The sequence below is a fragment of the Lates calcarifer genome, linkage group LG5 (assembly GCF_001640805.2).
Source record: "Lates calcarifer isolate ASB-BC8 linkage group LG5, TLL_Latcal_v3, whole genome shotgun sequence".
NCBI classification, from domain to species: Eukaryota; Metazoa; Chordata; class Actinopteri; family Centropomidae; genus Lates; species Lates calcarifer.
In genome coordinates this window covers 12,566,967-12,584,001 of record NC_066837.1, presented here as the reverse complement: position 1 = coordinate 12,584,001, position 17,035 = coordinate 12,566,967, and the positions used below count along the sequence as shown (strand labels likewise).

At 41.4% G+C, this 17,035-nt stretch overlaps 1 protein-coding gene and 1 long non-coding RNA gene across 2 annotated transcripts; one reads left to right on the top strand and one right to left on the bottom strand.

Annotated features, from left to right (window-relative positions):
* Positions 1-814: 814 nt before the first annotated feature.
* Positions 815-16,760, bottom strand: pdcd4a (programmed cell death 4a). Its single transcript, XM_018695751.2, is given in 12 exon segments — positions 815-1,971; positions 2,168-2,307; positions 2,412-2,522; positions 3,708-3,815; positions 5,508-5,622; positions 6,028-6,125; positions 6,800-6,964; positions 6,966-7,022; positions 7,157-7,270; positions 9,333-9,430; positions 9,767-10,069; positions 16,293-16,760. Coding segments are annotated over 12 exon segments (1,407 nt in total). The 5' UTR covers positions 16,339-16,760; the 3' UTR covers positions 815-1,919.
* Positions 11,280-14,702, top strand: LOC127142471 (uncharacterized). The gene is made up of 2 exons (XR_007813240.1): positions 11,280-12,417; positions 12,595-14,702. It is a non-coding gene; the product is annotated as an uncharacterized LOC127142471 (long non-coding RNA).
* Positions 16,761-17,035: the final 275 nt, after the last annotated feature.

Genomic DNA, 17,035 nt, shown 5'->3' with positions numbered 1-17,035 from the left:
CATTAATTCTAATTCAAAAACAACTAAAACCGTGTATCTTTTTAAAATTTTATAATTGTCTAACTTTTTTAGTTGAAATATTTGAATTTACTCTGATGTAACTGTCCAAATTGCTCCTCATACAACTAAAATTAAATAAATATCATAAATATACTATTGATGTGCAAGAGGGGGAAAAAAATGCAAGACTTTATAGAGGGAAATATGTCATTTTATTGAAATATAGAAAATGAACCTCTTCTGTAGGGCAGAGTGTTGTGAACAGTTTGTCGATCCAAAATAAATCAATAGTACAAATATGACTGTAGGAATACAAAACATGAACATTATAGTCTCTTTCTGACAGTGGATAGCTGCATGCATGAATCAATGTGAGTGTCCTGTGAATTACACCAGTTTCCAAACATGAACCATTTAACAATAACATTTCCCTCGACCAGTTAATTACACTGTAGGCATAATAAAGCTGTGCTATGAAGACACATAGCCAGGTATCTTATACTGTATGTACCATAAATGTTGTCAAGAGTCAGAGCCTTTGGAGAAAAAAAAAATTGGGGAGCCTTTAGCCTTTAACAGATTTTCAGTTACAGCTTTAAGTTAACATTTTTACATCTGCTCTGAATATTTTCTCAATAGCCACAGAGAAAAATGTGAAATGAGACAAACTGATGGAAGGTACAAGTGAAAGGATCACAACCGATGACTATGATCAACAAATGTGACTGATGTACATCTACTTTCACCCACATAACTTGATCCTGGTTACTCTTTCACCAATACTGCTGGTATGGAAAAAAACAACAGAAACACCTTTTGTTGCCTTTTTTTAATTAATGAAATATATTTCTTATCCACATCTTTAACTCTGGTCAACATGGAAAACTTTAACAGACAGTGGCAAAAACAATCTGAATACACCCAACATGTCAGGGTTGTCTTTTCACAGATGTATTAAACAGATTCCGAGCTTAAAGACAATTTCCAGATTAATTCTGTTTTCTAGAGGAAGTCTGGCTTTGTATTTTAAGGTTACCTGTCCAGAAGATACATTAATTACAAGTCTTAATGCTCAAAAAATTGCTTGTTCAGTTATTTTTTTTACAAACGTTAACCCAGATTTATTCTTATTTTCATAAAGGGCTTCAAAAGTATATTTGCCCTTATGCAATTAAACACCCAAACAAGAGCTCAAACACCTCTTGCTTTGATTGCTGTGCTTTACAAAGTGAAGATGTGGCCTCAGAGACAAGGATTTAAAAAAAAAAAAAAAAAGAACAAAAAATCCTGTTCATGAGGGATCAATAAAGCCACTGGAACCAGAAGATACAAAGCTTGGTGTCCTTGAAATAATGTCAAATCATGTTTGAAAAATAAAAAAAGTTTAGATCCTTATTGTTGAGCTAAATTACTAAGTGCTTGCTGACTGTACAGTATACTCCGTCTTTTAAGTGCTTTTTTTCATTTATATCGCATAACATGGAAAAAAATGGAGATGTGGCAACAGGTGAAGCAAAGCAAGAGACAAACCACCCAAAACTCATCTCCCACAAAACCCAACCTGTCCACCTGTCTGTCGTCTGCAGCTCTGGCTCTCAATATTCTTGACAAACAGGTACAAAGACTGAGGCAAGAAGGGCCCATCAAACCCCAGAAATAAAGAATTTTCTTACAAAAATGTCAAAAACAGTGATGAACAAGATGAAGGGAACTGAACGCCCAGGCCACTCTTCAGTCTACTTTCACCGAACGTCAACGCTGGTTTGTGTGATGACAACCTTATCAGGAGGGGAACAGGGAAACTTTAGACTGCTAGCATGGCTGATTTCAGGAAAACATGCTGGAGCTGAAACAGGGTGTTAGGAACCTGTAGACACCCTTCCTTTTCCTCCTGCTGCTGTTCCTCTTCCTCTGGTGGATTAGTTCTTGATCACTCCTCCATCTCCTTCGCTTACGAAACGCTTTCGCCCTCTGGTGGAAAAAGTTTAGGAGACATGTTAGTATAATTTTGGTATACACCCTATATGATCAAATATTAAAAACTATAGCTCTGAGCTGTTCAAGGAAACTGCTGAGCATTTTTTAAATTATCTTAAACAAAAAAACAATATATTTCTGACTTAATTAGGAGGCAGGAAAGGAATAACAGTGTTTTGAAGTAACTAACCTGGAGGGACAAGCATCCCTCAGCTGTTTGGTGATGACAGACTCCTGGTAGCAGAGGTCCACAAAGGTTTCCATGATGGAGTGAGCATGTGGGACATCAAGGCTGATTTCAGGGAGTTCGTCATAGACACGCTGGAAACCCTACAGGGAAAACGATGTAGAAATATTATGACAAGGTTAAATGCTCATTAATTTTGATATTTCAGCTTTAGTCTGGCTACAGAGGAGCACATTAAGGGACTGACCCTGTTCATCTGATCCACAGTGATGAGACCTGTTTTCCAGAAGGACTGCAGCAGCTTTATCATCATATGACTGGCAGTGTCCCCCTTCGACTCCAGCACCATCACTATAGCCTGAAAAACAACAATCATGATGAATAAAAGAGAGAGAGATTATCTGCATTTATTTGATCTAAAGTCTAAGGGCTGAATTAACATGTGTAATGATCAAAAATATCCCCCCCCCAGACGTGTGAAAGTTTCACATTTCACCACATGGTGGCAGTGTTTGACATGAGTTGGAACAAAGTGGAGATAAGAAAATGAGAAATGAGAAAATAAAAAAGAAAGTTTTGCTTTTCAATTTATGTAGGGTTTTTTTTTCCTCGGTAAATAATAAAAATCATACATGCTTGTGTGTTAAAATCAGTGACAAATAATCATGATCCACTTTGAAGCCAACTCCAAATTGTGGACACTTTCTGAACGTGCAGCACACGAAGAACACGCTGCTCCCTGCTACACAACAGTACATAGTCCACTGTGTACACAATATTTGCCAGAAACAGAAACAAATAAAACAATAAAAGCAAATGTACATCCACTCTTCTATTACTGCTGTATGGCAATTTATCGCTTTATATAAATGTATGTGTTGAGTTCCATTTGATGGAATGAAAATCTAGAGTCTGTGGAGTGCCTGACCTGGAGTAGATGCAACCATGTTTGTTCCAAATCTAATTTAGAAAAGAAAAACCTGTTGTCCAAGTCTGTGTTAACTGTGTGTTCGCTGGAGATCAAGTATATGGCATACAAATCCATCCATTATCTGTTCTGTTTATCCTTAAGGGTTGCAGGGTGTCATACAAATATTCTTTTTTTAAAAACAGCAGAAAGTCCATTCTCCTTGCTAAAATCAGAAGCAAACACTCAGCAACACATTGTACCGAACAGTCAAATCCTCACTGAGCAGTTACATTTGTATAGAGGATAGACAGTTCCATGTTATGCAATGTGCTTCTATATTGGATTGATTGATTTGGACTGGAGCTTTGCTAATACATGTAGTGCAAATGAGAGAAAGTTGCTGCCAAACACACACTGTCCTTGGCAGGAAACAGAAGTGAAAGTGACTGAGAAGATTTTTTTTTATTTTTTTTTTTTTTTTCCAGTTTTGCTCATCAGTTTATTTGACTACACTAAAAGGTTCGCTCTGCTGATTTTAACTGTCTTATTCACATAATTTGGGGAGAACATGCAGAAATCTGACATAAAACGGGTAACATTCAAGACTGACATAAACAATCAGGTGTGCAGTACCTCATAGACCAGCTCATGGTGGAAGTGAGGGACTTCAAGGTCCCGCAGACAGTGCTCTGCCTCCGACACATCTCCTGATATCAGGTACTCCTTGAGCAGAAGGTTCATCTGGAGCAAACACACAGAAATGAAAAAAAAAAAAAAACATTGTTGCTTTGGGCTATTTGCATGATGACAGCATGTTATTAACAGCGTGCAAACAAAAAACTGCAACAAACACAGCTGGAGACGTTATGGTCAGTAGAGTGGGTTGTTCTGAAACCCAATGGCCCACATTTGGCAAACTACATTTAGAAGAGGTATGAAGGTCAGGAAGCATGCATACAAAAATAATTGTGATTTATCCAATATGTCGCTCCACCCTATTTGTAACACACATTGCAAGTATTTATAGGGTATCCATTTGATTTGAAAATAATCCTAAAGCAGTTCGGGGGGACAGAATACCTTTGCTTTGCCTCAAGTCCATCAACAGCAGCTTAACAGCTTCGATGGACGGTAAAGGTGTGAGTGAGAAAATTTATTCTGTTTAAAAGGAAAATAAGGAGAACTTTCTTGTTTCAAACTTTATTCCTCTGCCTTTATTCCCCCCCCGACACACCCTGGATATTGCAGATGTACAGTAGAGCTGAATAAAGTCCCTGTCCCTCAAAAGTATTTTCATTGTGCTATATGAGGGGATTTACTGCAGCATAACCTGAATTCTTTGGGAAATAGAAGCTGGCACCTGTCTCGATATACCTGACAAGAAAAAGAGCATTTCTCTCTGTTTGCAGCTGCGCTTGAATCTTTTAGTCTTGGCTTCATTTTTTCAGTAGGGTCGGTTATGTCACTCTCACTGCAGAGCTGCATGTACATCAACAAGCAGTGTTTTACTTAAAGCTATTTATGGAACAATTAGTCATACCACTTGAGATTTAAGAGGAGTGTGATTGATGCAACAAGTGCAAACCCCTCTGAGCTAAACTCTAGGTCTATTCCGCCGTGCTGAGGGAAAGTGTGGCCGTCTGAGCATCGAGGAAAAAGCCGCAATGGGAGGGAAACGTAACTCTGACAGGCAGGACAGTGACAGAGGGGAGGATGATGAAATTGAAAGGATTAGAAGAGGCTGCAAATAAAAAGGATAACAACAGAGAGGAGAGCGAGTGAAAGAGGCCTTGTGCCTCCTCTGACAACCCCCCCCGCCCCCAGAGGCTGCATGAACAACCAGGCAGGAAATCAAAAACTGGACAGGAGAGCCTGAGGGTCTGAGGGGCCACTGAAGCTTACACAACGCTGTATGACCGAGGACGTGCTGACAGACTGCTCTCTCATTTCTAAACATACGCACACATTCACTTAAAATGTTGCATAACTTACAATCTTACACTTGAAACTCCCACACCGTCCACACCCACATCAGCATGAAAAAATCCAGAAAATCCAGATCATGGAACAATAATTGTAAACAAAGACAAAGAAGAACATGTGGGGTTTGCAAGTGTGTGTCTGTGTGCACGTTTCAGTTAGAGGCCTGGGTGTGTATCGGCATCGGCCCTTCCTGCGCCCTTGTTTTTTTGCAATTCCCACTTCTCAGGGGAGAAAAGCGCTCTGCTGACACAGCAACATAGCAGGGGGCTAGCCTGTGGCTCTCTACCCAGCATGCATCTCTGCCTTCTGTTTACATTACATAATATCAACAAAGAAGCAGAGCTCATCAATACAAAACACCGCGACCTCAGGTGTTACGCATTATTTATTGACTCATTCTGAATACGGAAACGAGCGAGTGGCCTCTCAGCTCACTTGTTTTGGGCTCACCTCTTTGACAAGATGTTTGACGGGTCTCAGGCCTCCGCCCACACCCCACACATTATCTAAACGAACCATCTCCCTCTTCATGGTCAGCAGCACTGCAGCACGGTCCAAAGCCACTCTGAGAAGGAGGAAAAAAAAAAAGAAAAGAGACCACAATATGATGAAAATTGGAAAGAGTGTATCCAATAATTTTGATTAACCCAGTTTAGCATGGAGGTCAAAAATGCCCACAACACAGATGTTTGACTCAGTGTAAACATTATCTGACAACCACACAGAACCACAGTAAAGGAAGACATCTGTTCCTCTTAAAAAAAGTAGCAGCTTTTCTCAACACACAGAGGAGTGTGTTTCTGTTGCATCTGTTATCTACATCTGCTCATCAACCAGAAAAATTAGCTGGATAATTTCACCTTAGAGAACCATAAGGGGCCTGTAAAAAAAAAAAAAAAAAAATCTTACAGCTCATTTAAATTAAAAGGGAGACACTATCTGCAGACTGTCGTCGCTTGTCTTGGCTCACCTGGCATGATCACAGTCCACTTTGCCCTTGTAACAGTCCAGGAAAGACATGGGGAGGACGTGGTCCGCTATGGCTCTGGCTATGAACTGGCCTAACATCTGAAAGAGAGAACGACTTAAGAACATGAAAGTGTCCCCGTGTCACATGTTTTACGTCTTATGTGTCATCAGTGTGACAACATGCAGACATGGTGCGACGTTACTGAATCTTTTTTGAACAGTAGTTTTTAGAAAACACTTGAAATCCCGCACAGTGTGCAGTGTGCCTTTTACTCTCACAACTAACACAACATCTTCTCTTCCAGCAATCACAGAGTCAATTTAACAAAACCGCTCTAAAAACTAATGATGGTTTTTTGATTGGATTGGAGAAACACAATACTTTATGGAGCAGTTACAAAAATGATTTGGTCCTCTTCACTGATGGTTTAATATTATCTTTTGCCTTATGATGACCATCACAGCTGCTAACAAACATTATTGATCTGTGTATGTAATAAAAATACAGCAGCTATTACTCTTAAAAATGCACCTGAGTGTCTGAGTGTGTGTCTTTGTGAGCTCCATGGTGTTAAAAGCTAAAGTGGTGTGTGTGTAGCAGTCAGAACTCATGAGACCTGTGCATACACCTCTGTTAAAAACTGAGTGCATGTTTGTCATATTAAATCCTTTAAGTGCGCCATCTTTGAGCCACACAACACACTTACAGATCCACTGAGCATAAATCTGTGGATCTACAAATGCTGCTTTCTCCTCTGTGTTATCAGCTGTACCTGTGGAGCCTCAGGCGTGTCCAGTATGAGGTCTGGCAGCTCTTTCAGCATCTTGTCAAAAGCTCGGGCCATGTCACTTTGTGACAGCAGCTTGCCCGACAGATCAGAGAGCAGGCGGGAGGTCAGCTCTCTGTGGCTGGCCTTTCCTTCCAGGGACAGGGACACAGGCCAGGGAGGAGAACTCATATTTATGGGGGCCCAGGTTGAGCTCCTTCAGCAACATCTGACAGGAATGACGACAAATTTAAAAAATAATTACAAGATTGCATCCATTCTGAATCAATAATGTATACTGTACAAGTGTCATCATGTACTGAGTGAAGGGAGGGAGGAAATGCTTCATCTGAAATCCTTTACCTGGACCTCTTTTGTGTCTCCATGTTCAAAGTACTCCTGCACAATTGGGTTGACCATTTTTTCCAGTTCCTTCTCATCCACCTCCGGGACAACTGTTGCATAAACTGTGTCCCCCTGTGCAACAACAGACACATTATCAGTCAGAAAAAAAGCAATTAATATACACAAACATGCACAAGGTGGATGCACATGAATCACTGCAGGTTTTTTTAATGTGCTATCCAGTATTTAGCATCTCACATCTTTATTTCAGCACTGATCATTGAGATTTAAGCACTGCGACCTGACTGAAAGTGAAGGAAAGTGTCAGTTATATAAAAATTAGAAGCCTACAATGTACCAGGTTTCATCAGGTCTGAAAAGTTATACCATATCATAATAATTTTCTCTAAAATGCCTCTTATCTGTCCCTGATCTGTCCATCTGTAACACAAACTTCTCTCTTTCCTTTCAATACTTGTGTTCATGAATGTCAAACATGTTGGTCAAAACCAGTCCTCCTGACATGGAGAACAATAATAAACATTGACAAAATAATAAGCTTAGTGAAACTACTTCCCTTTTCACTTCTGTCATTTCAATGTCAATGTAAAATTTAGTAGCATACAAATAATTGCTCCATTGTCTTCTCCTCCTCCTGACAAGCCCAAGTTCATGTAAGAGGGGGAAAAAAACGTCTTTGCCAAAAGTTCAACAGGCTGATTCATCTTCCTGTTTTCTGCTCATGTTACATGAAGTGACTGTAGAGGGCGATGGGAGGGAACCAAAACAATCATTTTTGGCCAAAGTTCTTTTTTTTTTTTTTTGCCCTCACATGGAGGTTTGATATTTTAAATAACCAAGACCAAAAAAGACATGCCTTAGCTTCCATTACAGGGATATGAACATTATTTGCCCAATTCAAAGGCTACAGTCTGCACGTCCTGTCTATTTTTTATTTTTTTTGTGCCACTCTGTCCCACTTCCCCTTTAACACACTGACATCTTTCCACCACGATCCTGCGACGTTCAAGGCCAAATCACACTGGCTGTTCCCAAACCGTTATCAACTCGTTACAGACAGAAGCTCCATTCCCACTCTGCATTCAGTCAGCGTGACCTTTGACAGGTGATGAACAAACTCGGGCCTTCAGCAACAGACAGAGCGTTTGCTTGATAACAGGGTTAAAGATTGAAAATACTGTTGATTGTGATGGGACAGAGCCACCTGGATCAAACAATCATGTGAGTGGGTATGTTTTAAAAGAGCCTCAGCCAAGTCATGTGGACTTTTTGATATAAACAGCTTTGTATCTCCCAATATATTAGTAATTCAGTACATTTCAAAAACTAGGATGTTCTTTGATCAACTGCCATCCAGGATATTGCAATTCTTGACAAGAGAGAAGTACATTCTCTAATTCATTAGAGATGCAGGGGTACATATGTTCGTTGTCTGAGTGCGGACAGTCATTATCTTGTCCACACAGCAAAACCTCTTTATAATTGAGCGTGTGCCTGCAGCAGCTCTTCAACATCAGCATGTTTGTTTGAGGCAAGAAATAAAAGGTGTCGTCCAATACACCACGCGCCTTTGATCAGTGGGCCTCTTTGGAACAAAAAGCTGCTCCACACAACGGCTCTGAGCAACAACAACCATGATAAACTAACCTGAGCTGGTGACGCTCATTCATCACCGGAGGAAAACAGTGCTGGGAGAATGTGTGTAAAGACTGTCGATGCTCCAGTTATACAGATATTTTGACAGCATTCACGGCACCAAAGAAAGAATATGTCTCTTCATTGTGGAGGTGAAACAATTAATCAGTAAGCAAGTAATAATAAGTTGTTTTTCAGGCAAAAATTCCTCTCAGTTGTCAGGATATGTGGCTTTTCTTTGTCTCTTATGATTGTAAACTAAATATCTTTGTGTTTTAGACATATTGGCAGAATTGGCAGGTTGCAGCCCTACCTGTGCACACTTCCTCAGATAATGTGGCAAAATAATATTTCACAATTTTTTGCATGGATATATCAAAAGTCCAAAAGAAAAACATGTATGTAAAAACAAAGTATGACATTTTCTCATAGACAGCTCAGTGGGAGCCATGTTAATGTTTTTTTTTTGTTTTGTTTTGTTTTTTTTTACAACACAAAATCCAATCCATGTGGGACACAGTCTGCCATAGTCACACACCTGGGCAGATTCATCATAGTTGGGGTCCCGTACATCAGGCTCCTCATCTTCATAAACCATCCCAGCAGCCCCCCAGACTCCTTTACCACCTGCCCCACCTGCAGACAACAGACAGCCAGCAATGTAAACCATTAAAACATTAGCTGTAGAGAAGGTATTTCTCCCACTATAGTTTGTGCAGCTAATGAAACACACAATGTTCTCACTGTCAACAGTTAGTACATATATACAAACCACAGACATTTCACAACCACAGTCCTCATAACTATGATCAATATTTCTATCAGCACCTTCTCCATTTCGGCTCTAGGCTGTTCAAACTGTGAACTATCTGTTGTTATTGTTTCTGATCATCAGAAAAGAGGAAGCCTCTTCTAACACAGCTGAACTCTCTTCAGCCTCTCTGCCTCAAAGCCTGCGACTGTAAACTGCACCTTTCTTTGGCAGTCCTCTGCCCTTGCCCGTCCTGGATTTGCGGTCGTTGGTGTTGACTTTGCCTTTGGGACTGTGTGGGTCACCTCCCGCCAACTCTCCCGACTCAGAGATGGATTCGCTGGTCGAGTTGCGGGATGAGGACTTGCGCAGACGACGCTTGGCTTTGGCTTTGAGCCGCGCCTCGTGGAGAGCTTTCTCCTGGGGCGTCCAGTTACCATTCACCTCGGCCTCGTTCAACACGTCGTCGTCATCGCTGTAGGGACGGTTCGCCTCTGGCAGGTTCTCATCGAAGGAGAACATCCCTGTGATCAGAGAGTTGGAACGGTTGATTTGTTGTTAAACAGTTACTGCAAATGACTTGAAACTGTTGGGTGGTTTGTAAGTAAACTACATCGCTGCCTTGGCTGGCTGAATTCCAATTAAGGTCAATCATAATGCTTCAATACACAGCCATTTAAGACAATAGTGTGGCTTCAACTTTGCAGAGTTGGAGAAGACCTGTTCCAGTGCACCAACCAACTCTTTTCCACCAAATCTGTTCTGGTTCTTGAACTGGTTCTGTTCAGGATTCTTGGGACCATGGTGCCATTTACAAACCAGCCCAGATTCCTGTTTTGAGCAAAACCAGTGTAATCAGGACACGTCACAAACGCAGGGTGTTGCACATCGTGATGGTTCGCACTTCAAGGAAAACCTGTTTTTTTGTTCCAGCTAGGAACCAACATTTCAGGTTCTATACCAATTCTTTTTTTGGTGGAAATGCTAGATGCACAAACCAGAACAGAACAGAAAAAAGGTAAAAGTGAGTCCATGAAGAAAAAGTTTCCTGACTTTGATGTGGAAGTCAAGAAAAAAAAAGTCTGAGTGGAAGCAAATCCCTGCAACCAGATTCCAAAATGTTCTGGAAAGCCTTCTCACAGAGTGAAGGATGTTACATGTTTTTGTCACGTATTTCTGTAATGTTTATGTGTCCTTTAATCTCAGTAATAATTTGAATGATTTAAACAGATTTTATCTTATCTACACTTGTGAATAGCGAAGTCTGCCATTTTTACAGCTGCTGAAATAATATTCATAAAAACTGCAGTAAACAACTTTATGGCAGAGCTCTGCTGCAGAGACTGAGGCTGGCAGTGAGGTGTTTATAAAGCTCACTCAAAAAGAATATGCCAACAACCTAAAAAAATATGGCTTAGGATCTGGCGTGCACTTAACAGACTACACATACTGATGATTAACTTGCTGATATTGTTTGACTTAGATTTACCTGCAGTGTTTATAGCTTATCTAGCGCAAATTCAGCAAACAGCATGAACTCTTTTACACAGAACAGCAGCTCAGAGCGTAAAAACTATGCAGCCTGACAGCATGTGCTACAGCCACCGCCAAATGCCATAGACGTGTTTTGCACCTCAAGCTAAAGGTCACACAACACCCCAAACATAACAGAGGAAAATGGCAGCGAAAAAAAAAAAAAATTTCACACACTCACACATTCTTGTGACACTCACCAGCTCTTAGCAGATGTAAGATTGTCAATGTGTCAGCTAATTTAATCTACTATTCCTGTGTGAGCAGAAAAAGTTCAGATTTTTAGGGAATCTAATCTCAGGTTGCTTCTTGTGGGTGTGGAGGTAGAGACACAACAACAACAACAACAACAACAAGTGGCAGTGGAGAGCTCCTGCAGGCCTGGGAGGAGCAAGGGAGCAAAGGGGAACACATGCTGGAGAAACGCTGACGCCAGTATTTTTTTTATTTTTTTTTTTTTATTCCTCTGTCTTCTCGCGATCTGTCTGCAGCAGCCAGGGTTGACCTGACTACATATGGCATGGTTGGGTCTATGACTGGTCACGTGACGGAAGGGGGTGGGGGGCTACAGTGAGAGAGGGAAAGCAGGGGGAGGAGGAGGAATGTCTGAGGGTGTAATGAATACTTAGATCCCTTATGCATGGAACCAAATGGCAATTTGAGGAGTTATGGCCCTATAGATTACAGGAGATTTAGAAAACACACACAGAGGGAGAGGGGAGGAGAAAATGTCCAAGCCACAGATAGAACCAAAAATCTAAACACCAGCAGCGGTTTGTGTGCTGCAGAAGCACCAAATGTTTGCAGCTAAAGTAATGATCATTCTTCTGTCGCAGAACAATACAATTAACTTGCAACCTACTTTTAAATGTGCTCAAAAGATCTCAAACTTCTGCAGAGCTCAGTTGGCTCAATAACAAAATGAAAGGAAGCACCTTTGAGCAAAAGCAGGACACCTCCCTGAATTAACCTGTTGTAGAAAGAGCAGCACCACACCCTTGGCCTTCAAAAATCCGTAAACAGCCGACCATGTGTCATCTCCTCCTTCAGCTCCTCCTCCTTCCCTCATGTAGGCCACAGGGCCTGCCAGCACTGTAAATTAGGAACTAACCAATGGCACCAAGCCAAATGCGCAACGGGCCAACTGGAAAAGAGCAGAAAAATGAGAGGGCAGAAAAAGTCGGGAGGTGTGTGCCAAGACGCAGAGTTGCAAAACAAGCAGAAGAAAATGCAGCCAGGCTAACTTAACTTTTTAAGAACACAGCAAAGATCATGTGCCTCCATAAACGGCGAGCTCAACTGTAACTGCTAAAAGAGCCGTTGTCTTGCTTCAACAAAGGTAGGTCTGTGTGTCAACTGTCACAATCGCATAAACCCGCAACAACAAACTCAGCTCTGCTATCTTTAACCCGCCTACCAAGATGAATACCAAACCGCTTAACACAGTCATGATGGTTTTTCAAAAACCGCCCCCACGGTTAACCAGTTTTTTTTTTTGTTTTTTTTTTATTCACAGCCAGATGCATGCATGGGCCAGCAGAGGACCTCTGCCCTACATGCTGTGTGGGAGCTCTGCAAAGCCTGAGCAGCGGCAGCAGCACTGAGGCATTCAGTTTTAGGTATCCATACAGGAGCAGTGTTTATGAATGAGAAGGAGGTCAGTAGAGCAGAGATTTCACATACCTCCCCAGGGACAGACCTAGTTTTCAAAACTGTACATGCAAGTTCATGAGTATGAGTGTGAATTATATAATATAGAATATGTATATAATATATAGTCCCAGTCCACTCAAAAAATGTGTTTGACTTACTGTTACTTCTATCTGATGTTTCACTCTGCAGAATGTGCAGAGGGTAAGAGATGTATCTATGTGCTGTATAAGCAGAGGCCAATCATCACAAGCGCCATGTGGAAACATGAATCCTCCAGTGCACATACACCCAGAGTGGACTTCACAGCAAAGTAGCAGACATTTTGTGTCAGTCAGTTAAAGCTTTTGCAATTAAAACCTTAATCTTAAAACCTAAGGACTGCAACCCATCCTTAAACAGATGAATCAGATTTGTTTTGAATTCCTACTCTCAGGAGCGTCGACTAACTCAAACTGCTCTGGTTCAGGGTCGGTCACAGCGCTGAGGAAGTGAGCCAAGTCTTAAGAAATATACAGCAACAAATCCAACACTGCCAGTAATGTATGCACTGTATAAAATTTGATGACACTCGTGTAAATTGTTTGAAGTGAGAAGGTGAGGGTGGCTGATCTTACAATGCACAGACCAACAACTCCGGTGAGCTCGTTTGCTCAGAAACTGTGCAGTTTTGTGTTGCCTTTAATACATGGTTGCTATGCTTCTACACATTTGTCCAGAGTCTCTTAAATCTCAGTTGAACATTCTGGTTGATTACAGGTCAGATGAATAAATATCTACTGAGAGAGAACTTTTCCTGTCGACCCACGCACCGAGACACATGAGCTAAAACATGTGTGATGTCCTCTGGGGTCAAATAAGCATCTGCTTGATGATACAGGGGACAAACGGAGACCAGCCCTACTGTATACGTTCCCCTGGTGGTTATCTATCAGAGGGAGAAAAGGGTGTGGACGTCCCGGGGGTTTAACTGTCATTTTATTTAATGAGAGGAGGCATGGGCAAAATCTTTTGCTTTAAAACATGTTTCAGACATGCCGTCGAACCCTGTGTGCATATGGTGATTTGTGTCTAAATATACAACAGTAGAGGAGGAAGTGGCCACACACGCTTAACAAATAAAGGTTGCCACATCTGAAACAATGTTATGTCTCCCTTTTTTTTTTAAATTCATACAGTGAGAGAAATATTTCTTCATTTAATGGAAAATTTTGCTGACTGTGCTCCCTGTGTAATGACTGCAGAGCAACAACAGATAAAGTTAAAGGGGAGGTGCACACAAAAGATTAGAGCAACTCAGATAAACGGCTGAGAGTCTGATAATGTGTGTGTGTGTGTGTGTGTGTGTGTTTTTTTTTTTTTTTCCTTAATGCTCAACCAATCACTCACACTGTTGCACACTGTCACACACTGCACGGGTGGTTAGTTCAGTTTCCAGACTGAGGGACTTAATGCAACGGATGGTGTGGGCAAACATGTTTTCATGAAGGTATTTTGGTGGTGGTGGGTGGGTGGGTGGGGTTTAAACAAAAGAAGAGAAGGCAAGACTAAAACACAATGTGTACCCAGCAGGCCACGAACAGATCTGGCTTGACATTTATAGCAGCGGGTTTTCATCCATGATGCACTTAATGCATGTGTTTGTCCAAGGAGTTATGTAAATGTTCCCACAGGTGGAGCTTTAAATCTGCACCTATAGGCCACCTATCACAGCACAGACAAACTCACACAGTCCATACTGAGTATGACAAATCAGCAGAATATTAACATAAAATGAATCATGCCTAAGTTTTAGAAGTAATTTTGAATTATAGTCATTTATTAAGTCAAAAATGCATCCTCTTACAAAACAGATCAGACAACAAGCTGAGTCACTTTTCCGGGATTTTGCTTAAAAACACTGGACTTGTACCTCTCTGTTAGTTGCACTGATAAGTGCTGGGCTGAATTAATACATATAAAAGTTAGCAGAATGAACAAACCTGATAACCAAGCAAACGCTGCTTATCTAAGACTGTAAACCAGACCAGCCATTTTAAGACATTTCTTTACACTCTGGTAACTTATCAGTAACTTGATAAATAACTACTTTTGACCCCAAACAGATGACACTGAAAGATCTCTAAAGCCTGGATAATCTGAGAAGATCCATGTTTGCTAATAAGTCTAACATCTAAGTTTTACATCCAGTGTCCAGACTGACCCACAACATATAGAGGAATTGTTCCCCCCTTATTTTCCAGCTCAGACAATAGAGTCTTTGACAGTGTGTATATGTGTGTGTGTGTGTGTGACCTCCTCATCAACAGAGGCTGCTCGATCAAGCGTGACTTGACCCTCCTTGAGAGAGAGAGAGAAAAAAAGAAGGCCAGTCAAGTTCACGCAGGAGAGCCCATCTGTTCTGCTTTTTACACACACTAACACAACCATAACAAACCATGTGGTGTCGCACATGCACAGATTTACCTCCGTCTAACCTCAGCACACACAGTTGCAGTGTGTGTGTTTATTATTATTTGAGGTTAAACGTTTATCGCACGTGTAAAAACTCAGTTTTATTCATTAGAAGCCGCTGTTTACAGCTCTAACTATACATTTCTTACGTAACCTTTAAATACACAGGTTATGTAAGGCTCTCATAGTAGAGCTATACGTGGCGACGTCATTGCCAGGCTGAGAGAAGACAACACGGAACCCAGTGTGCTCTGAGCTCAGATATCATTAAAAAAAAACGCCAAAGTACAGTGACTGAAACATTTATTACAGTGTGTGACAGGATGAGGTGAACATAGGTGCAGGTCGAGTGAATCAAAATCACATCCTGTTTCTGATGTGCTCGGTAATTTAACAGAGCATCGATGTGTTCAGCAAACACTCAGCCTATCTACAAAAATCTACATTTCTGCAGGAAAAGGACGTCAAACATTATCTGCATCTCGTCTGAGTTTAAATAAAGGTTAAAATGGCCTGAGTAAGAGAAACAGTGTTGAGATACATGCTCGTACCGAGATTGAGGAACAATAAAAACGTAAGGAGGAGTGGGGGGAAAAAAAACAGGAATCAAAACAGCTCAGTCTCTGTCCTGCATTAACTGGTTTAGCTGCAGATTCAAGTCGCTGTATGTATTTAAGAAAAACGCGAGGACAGGTGTGTGCACACGACGACTTGTCAAAGCGGAAGTGAGCACCGTGGCCTCGTCCAATCAGAAACGCGAAAGGGTTAAATGTGAAAGCAGTTAAACACCGAGTCAAAGCAGATAAAAAACAAAACAAAAAAAATGCGAACGGACTTCGGCGCTGATTGCAGCGTCGAAAATGCAATGTTGCGTCAGCGTGCAGGGATTGTTGCACCAGTGCTCCGCGTGTGTGAGTGAGAGTGAGAGAGTGTGTGTGTGTGTGTGTGTGTGTGTGTGAGACTGGGTTTAACGGAGCACATGGTGGAGCATGGCTGGCGCTGCAGCCCATCCCATACAGAGACAATGGATCCGGGGAAGCACGCCAGCAGGTCCCCGACACCTTGCACCGACGCGGGCTGCACAACGCACGGTTGATTTCAGTCACTCACCGTCGGCCTGAGGAGCGTTGGACCACGTATCCACTTCGGTCGCCATGGCACTCTCCAAATGCTCGATTAAAAAAAAAAATCCTCACCGTGCTCTCCTCCTGCCTTCAAATCCCCCCAAAAACTGCAAATCAAACGTCTGCAGAGCGAGCTATGTCTTATAACACAGTCTTTTGACAAATGGCACGTGATGTATGAGGAAAAAACTGAAGTCCTTCTGTCGCTTGTCTTCGTGCTGCACGGTCTCAGCTGAGGAGAACAAAAAAAATTGATGAAATTGAATTACAAAGAGACAGAAATGCTGAGGAGTGAAGGAGATAAATGCACGAGTTTAACACTCCTCTCAGCGTTTCCGGCTGGGAAGAGTAAAAGAATTAAACGGAGTGGGGAAGGAGCGCAGGTAAACTAGTCGGAAGGCATTTCAGCAAACAGCCTGCAAGATAAACAAAGTCTGTTTTTAACTTTGCAAAGCGATCCGAGTGGAGTCACGTGGAGAAAGCGCGGATGGAGAATGGTTAGGAGAGGGGGTGGGTGCTGGTTCACGCTGACCAATCACAGAGCAGGTAAAGAAAATCGCCTAATGAAACATATAGAATTTATTTTTAAAAAAAAAAAACATAGTAAAATTAAATTTATAGCTAAATTTGAAAAAGTTTTCTTAATTTGATTTTTTAAGGGAAACATTAAGTTGCATTTTCTGTATATGTACACACATAGTTTTGTCATCTAAATTGACAACACCAGAT